A 7,485-nucleotide genomic window follows, 5' to 3' on the forward strand; every position below is an offset into this window, starting at 1 on the left:
GGGTAGCAACAGTAACTAATGCTCTTCCCTGTGTTTACCACTGATGTTATACACATACACATACACACACACACACACATGCCCAATCTGACTATTATGTAAATTGGAAATGTTGTGGGGGAAATAGGTGATTAAATTTGTGCCAATAAAATTAGCTGGTAAAAGACAAAATAACCTTTTAAATTATTTAATCAAATAATTGGAGGTAAAGGACAAAATCAAATGCTTATTTCTATTCCTAACCATCTTTTTTACACTCAATTGGAATTATATAACTAATATTTACTTATTCATGTATTTAGTTATATTTTAGACTTCCCTGACAACCTTTTTCTAACTTTTGTCAGTTTCAGGCCTCCATAGGGGGTTAAAGGCTTAATGAAATACAGGACTTTTATTTAATTTTTTTCAAAGAGCATTTGACACAGAGGGATTTAAACACACTGGAAAAGATAAAACTTTATTTCTCCCTGTCGTGACAATACAAAGTCAACAAGTGCAATAACAATCCAACTGAAAACGGTACTGTACATCCTATCTAGTAGTAAATACATAGACAGAACGCGGTGCACATTATCATCACCACCACACCCACAAAGTGAGGTATCAACCACTACAAAGCTTCTGTGTACAGGTGGGTATTCAACTGTAAGGCAACTGTTACCATGACAACCTGGAGAGACTGAAACAGATGTGCGCTCTCTTCTTCCCATTAATTTTTTGTTTTAATTTTTAATTTTTTTGGGGGAAGAAGATTGAGCTGATACGATTTACAGTACCACATCACATCCGGTCGGAGTCAAGACTGTTTAACAAAACAGAAAACATCACAAAACCGAGTTGTAACATTTTAAGAAATAGGGGAAAGATTCCTCTCATGTATCTTGAAGGAATCCATTTTTGACCCTGCTACTGCTTGTCACAGGCAAAATTAAGCTTTTTTCCCCTGTGTGTGACTTTTCCTTTATTGGTAATAAGAACAGACCTCCTTTGCCTTTTTACAGGTCAGAACACAGCTTAGAGTCCCGGAAAGAGACATGTTCTTGAACATATCAGATTTTTCCTACTTATCCTGCAGTGGGGACTAATTAAATCTCCTTTGTGCTGCTGCACCTGTAAAAAAAACACATCTCCTTCCCTTTGCTGCTGCTGTTCACAGAGCAGAGTTAGGAGGCAGCTACAGAGAGAGAGAGAGAGCAAGAGAGTGTAATTTAGGACCGCTGCTGGTCTCTAGGCCAATTATTTCACTTGGACACATCTAACTCTTCTGCCCCCGAAAGGGATGGCATGAGCCTGCTGGGGCGCGCACGCAATTAAACTTTAGCCATTGAAATTGGAATTAACTTGCTCTAACAACTCAGCAAATGTGAATATTATTGCCGATATCTGAGGATGATGCCGAGAGACTACGCTTACAGCACTTGACCAGAGTTCTGCTTAGAGGGTCCACTTGTACATTATGAAATAGATAGGATAAACAAGACAACAAGTCTCATGGCTGGCTCTTCTCTGTCTGCACATTTTTGTGTCGAGTCAGACGCAATCTTAGCTTTCAGCAAGGACATTGCAATGTGTGCACGGACCAGAGATTCTGTACACAGGCAGCCTTGGCAGCTGCCAGATTACCACTTGCAGATGGACGACAGGGACAGATACTCCTCTGTACCCACCGTCTGTCCACCTAGTCTTCACACGTTGTTGCTCATATACAGTCTGGCACCAACAGCTGCTTTGTTCTCAGACAGCATTTTATGGATTACAAAGAATGTATCTCAATAGTGAGTTCAGATTTGAGTATGAAGTAATAACTTTTCCTTAAAATGTGATGATTGTAGAGCTGAAACAATCGGTTGATTTATCAAATAGAATAATAATCTGCCATGGTCTATTTTTTTTTTCATTTTTCAAGCAAAAATGACAAACACTTCCCTAGTTTCAGCTTCTGAAATGCTTATCAAAATGTATATCTGGGGATTTGGGACTGTTGGTTGGACAAAACAAGTAATTTGAAGACATCAACGAATTGTGGAAGGGGGCATTTTGTGCTGCTTTCATAGACACGTCATAGAAAAAACTATTTATTGATTGAGAAAATAATTGATCAACATATTGATAATCATCAACAATGAATTTAATCTTTATTTGCAGCCCTAGGTAATTGTAATTTGATTGATGAATTGTTTTAGTAGTTTCACAGGTTCCAAATGTAAGAATTTGATGTTATTCTTTATGATGATAATAATAATAATAATAATTATTATTATTATTATTATTATTATCTGTTTGTTAAATAAAATAAGCAATTAAATACCTGACCTCAGGCTATCGGAAATTATAATCTGCAGTTATGACTATTTCCTGACATTATATAGGCCGAGCGGTTCATTGAGTAGTTGAGAAAATAATTGGTGGATTCATTGATAATGAAAGCACTCATTAGTTGCCGCTCTAGAGTTAAAGCCTCTCTTTGAAAAGTGATAATTATTTTCACTTTTCTCCTTACAAAGTTGATACAAAATGGTTGGAAATCTTTTCTGATACGAGTTCATTATCCAGAAACATTCCAGCTCAATTTCATCGACTTCACCTTCTTAATAAATGTAAACCGAGCTGAAATCTCTGAATCTGTGATACACCTCAGAGATTACCCATTTCTCATTTGGCTGGCCCCTTTTGACTTTTACATACCATGTCATCCTTTTGTTTAAGCTTCTGTACATTATTGCTGACAGTGAGAGGGGTTTTAATGGGTTTTATACATTTTCTATTATGGCTAATCACTTACAATTGTCTGTTACCAATGTGGGATGTGGAGTGCTCCTTATAAAGGAACCAAATGGATATTCATTTGCATCATATTGCTAATGGAGCTGTTTTTTAGGCATCTCCGGTAATGAGGAAGGGCAAACAAGTCATTGGATGAGGTTACCCAGGCAACTGTCTCACACTAACTTTATAAGTAATGGTCTCAAATGGACTTGTAGGCTCTCAGCCATGGGTTAAGGTTATGTTTAACTTAGCATAAATCTCTTTTGATGTTGTGAATCCCTGATCCTCATTAATGTTTTGGGTGAATAACTGATTGGGTGTCAAGATCCCTTCATTTACGACCACTAAAACCAAAGAGAAATCTTGATGCCCTAATGTAAAACCTTTAGATCTACAGCAGTTTTAACTGTATGGCAGCGTGTCCTTGTCAGACACTTTACAATATAGAGAAATCACTTCTTTTGCAGAAAGGAGACCTAAAACATTTCATACAAGACATTGTTTTTCAACATGGCTGCAGAGACATTTTGTGTCTGGTTTTAGTAAGTAACAAAAACATTCTACTCTAAGTGAGATGCTCAGCATCAACCTAAGCTGTTACATGTTCCGAATGTTAACCACTCATATATTTCTCTGACTAGTTCACATAAATAAATCACCAAATAGATAACCCACAACTGTGTCTAACTGCTACTGAACACAAACTGACACAGCAGTGTAATTAACATTTTATATCTAGAAAGATGAGCTTTTTTTCAAAAACAGGCAAGCCTCCTCGCTTGCAAGTACAGTTTATCCAGTTCAGCTCGAATTTGTTTGGGACACTCCAGGCCTTGGCAGCCATTTCAAGGGATCACTGAACACCTGTGAGCAGATGAATGCGTCTGTCGCTCCTCTGCTGTGGCAGCAGCAGTAAGGTCCTCTGTGTTTTGTGGCAGCCTTTGTTCAGCTTGGTTTCTAAATGCCATTTCAGCCTGCTTCTATCTGTCAGTCCATGGGTGTTTTGTGCTCATTACAAAGGGGCAGTAGTCATTTCTAACTACTACAGTATGGCTAGCCCACCACTGGTATTTGTGTCTGTGGTCCAGAGAGGGGCATCTGTGGGGCATCTCCTCTGTACCGCATAAGGAAACAAGGTGTTGCTACTCTGCAGTTTGTCCACTCGCAGCATCATTCTGCCAAGAGAGAAATACAGAAATTAAACATTAATGTACATTCTTATCACAAGGAATACTCTGTTGAAGCCTTTAATCACATCCTGTGGCTATTTCTCAGTGGATGGAGTTGTTTTTTAAGTATTTTTTCGGGAAGGTAGACAGGAAATGGAGCAGAGAGAGTGGAGAGGACTCAGCCTTAGTACATTGGGCGCACAATGCGCCAGGTGAGCTCCTGGGGCGCCCCCTCACAGAGGATGGAGTTGCCCATTTGTCATGGCTTTAGATGTGAACATGTGATCTTTGTATGGTATTTCTGTCTCACAATAACGAGTGGTTGAACTGTCTCTGAACTGGTTCCGTTTTTGGTTTGGTTTCCAGTTTTCATTACACCAGTTAAGTGGACAACACCAGCTGTCTGTGAACTAAAGGTCCTCTTGAGTATAAAATGTTAGATCTGTGAAGCAGCTGCGGCTTCAAAACAGCAGTGATGTCATAATAATAATGTCCTCAAAATGAATGTCGAAAGTCATATTTTTACCTTACCTTTCACAATCAAACATTTTGTAGTCAGCTGGGCTACTACAAAAATACTAAAAAAATAGATACACAGAAGATCATTTTCTAACCATTTTAAGAAAGGAATCAAATTCCAGAAATTAACTGTAATTTAAAGCCATACATGTTTTACATAGGCCACTGATTTTCTAAAATATTTTCTCCACCTTTGATTATGACATACCACATAATCAGAGCTGAATAGGCTTGGATCCATTCACCCAAACCAGAACCCCATTCCACTAAAACAAGACCCCACCTAACCCCATTAAACTGAGCTGAATTTGGACCTGGTCTGAGCCGGGTCTGGGTTTCTCAAACCTAAGTGGACCCCTGAAAACTCGCTGCCAAGTCATTAAATATTCCTTTTAACTGGACATTGCATATGTATTAATACTAACTTGACTGGAAATTGTGGACGTTATATATTTCTTTATTGCTAACATAACCACGGAGACCAGAAATGAGGGGGTACCATTATCATCATATTTTGAGAGTCCGTTGACATCTGGAGAGAGATCAAGGAGGCAATTCACATCCAACCTCAGTGACCCTCTTTGAATACAACCATTTCTTATTGTGACACGTGACAGTTCTTGTAATAACACGAAACCATCCATTATGGCTAGTATACCACAAGATTTGGTTGAAAGATTCTGAAAACAAGTGGACATTTTAGGATCACATACATACATGAATATACAAAGACCTCATACAAATGAATCAAACAGAATGAAAACAATTAAGGAATGGATGGTGCGTCATTGCCTCACCCAAACATTTTAAAACCCAAGAGTGCAATACTGCATCATAAAATTGTTGCCACATGAGTTGTTTTGGGAATAAAATCTCCTGGATCTTATTGAACAACTCGGACATGGCTTTTAGCAGCATGGCTGAAATTGTCTCACATCACGATGTGTGTGCTTAATGGTCCACATTGATCGTTATATAACAACATTGGCTGGAAAACACAAAGACTAATAAAACGGGGCAGCTTTGCTTTTCAAAAAGCAATCAGATTTAAAGGAATATTTTACAAGTCTGTAATTCTTGTAAAGACTTTCAGCCCACCCCTCCTCTATGAATCACATCCACCGCATCCATTTCTGCTGCCCAAGATAATGTAACTACATTTTAATGGGAAAATAAAAGTTTCCACCTCCTCGCCTTATTGATTTACCTTGCATTCTTGCATGGACACAGGAATATTTGTTATCAGCATGGTGACATGAAATTGATGCTTGAGCTAATTAACCCAGGATGTTTTTAGGACTTGAAGGTTATTCTAATGCACTCCAGAGAAAATGACTAAAATGCAAAGTAATAAATAAAATCAAACGCAGCCCAAAAATAAAAATGCAGCTACCCCACTTACTCCTGGCAATGCCAAAAGTCATTCTACGACTTGCAAAGAGGTAAGCCTATTCTCCTGCTCTTTCCCTTTAGCCTGCAGCAGAACTCTGTTCCTGGCTGCCTTTGTAGCATCTATGATGTTAATTAACTCACACCACATGGAGAGTGTTGCTTTAATTGGACAAGGTCTTGGCATACCCCTCTGTGTGTGGACAGACAGGCCAGGAATAATTTCATAATGTACAATTCTATTATTACCACAGAAAGTCAACCAGTGAGTTCAAAGATGGATGTGAATATGCAGGAGACACAGCAAGGCTTTGATCATACTCTGACAGACAAAAGAAAAAAAAGATGTGAAATGCCGTTTCAGCTCCCTGAGCGGACCCGCTTGTCACTTCCCTGGCAGACAGACCGGCAGGTGTTCAAGTGTTAGTGATGGTGTACCTGTGACCAAAGTGTTATAACAGACAGACTGGGAGAGGGACTCCATTTACTTGACTGGTTGATAATGCTGAGTCACCGAGGTCCGGCTGTAAGAGGCAGTGTTACGGTCGCCGGTGAGTCAGGTATGTATTGAATGTTATGACAGACGCCACCTCACATGGACTGCTCTATCCGTAGCTGAGCTCAGCATGCCCAGTAAGCTACCAACCTTTTAATGATGGGGGTGGTTACTGGCATGCTGCTGTAACTTGATGCCAAGTGATTTATGAATCACCAAGAGACTCTTTGACATGCTCTGGTTGATGTGCACTGGTGCCATTTGATGTTGCCCAACATCTAATTTCTCCCAACAAACATGGGCAAAGGAGCAGCTTATTTTCTATCTCGACTGCACAGCTATTTTTGCACGGTAATTCTTGATCAGCACCAACTAAAGACAAACTAAATGTATGTAAAATATGCAGTAAAGCCAGACTGAAATGACGGCAGCAGATTAGACATTTCTCACATTTCTGAGAGGATAGAGTTTCAGAGTGGGCACGCTACAAAAGGAATGTAAAATAAGAGATGATACTAAGTGCCAACTCTTAAATTTTCCTTCTGGGGTCAGTGATGCCGCTGTTGCCGCTGCTCCTCAGTGCACTAATTGCTAGAAGTGGACTATTGGGCAAAAAGGGTTGGCACAAACTGGGATCCTGGCCAAACTTGTCCTATCAGCACTTTAATGTTGCTGAGAACTTTATGGCAATAGAGCAGAAGCTTAGAGGAACAGCTGAGTTCATTGCTGTTTAATGGATGCGTGATTTGCTCAGATTCGTGATGCTAAAACGTTTTTTTTCCTGTAGCAATGTGACGGTTTAGCGCAGCGCTTCCCAGTAGTGTTTGTTTACGTACCCCCACAACCCTGTCGGATGAGCTCAAGTACCCCTTCATTGACACTACCCGTCATATTCCAAATGTGTTCATATGAATGAATTTTAAAGTGATGGATCGGACCACAAGGGCCAGCCTTCACTCCCCACGTGCATCAATGGGCCTTGGCCATCCATTTACCTGTCTCTGGTTCACCACTTTTCCTCCCTTGGACCACTTTTGATAGGTACTGACAAGAGCTGCAGCTTTGGAGATGCTCTGACTCAGTCGTCTAGCCATCACAATTTGGCCCTCGCAAAAGTCATCCAAATCCTCACGCTGCCCATTT

General features: G+C 39.8%; 1 protein-coding gene across 1 annotated transcript in view; it reads right to left on the minus strand.

Annotated features, from left to right (window-relative positions):
* Window positions 1–447: 447 nt before the first annotated feature.
* Window positions 448–7,485, minus strand: part of shisal1b (shisa like 1b) — a gene marked incomplete at its 5' end in the record, with an annotated part of 38,341 nt that continues 31,303 nt past the window's right edge. The window contains 1 exon segment of the mRNA XM_035665869.1: window positions 448–3,944. Within this exon segment, the coding sequence (XP_035521762.1) occupies window position 3,944 (1 nt within the window). The 3' untranslated portion in view covers window positions 448–3,943.

This window comes from Morone saxatilis, unplaced genomic scaffold (assembly GCF_004916995.1).
Source record: "Morone saxatilis isolate NCDOM2014 unplaced genomic scaffold, NCSU_SB_2.0 Contig2, whole genome shotgun sequence".
Lineage (NCBI taxonomy): Eukaryota > Metazoa > Chordata > Actinopteri > Moronidae > Morone > Morone saxatilis.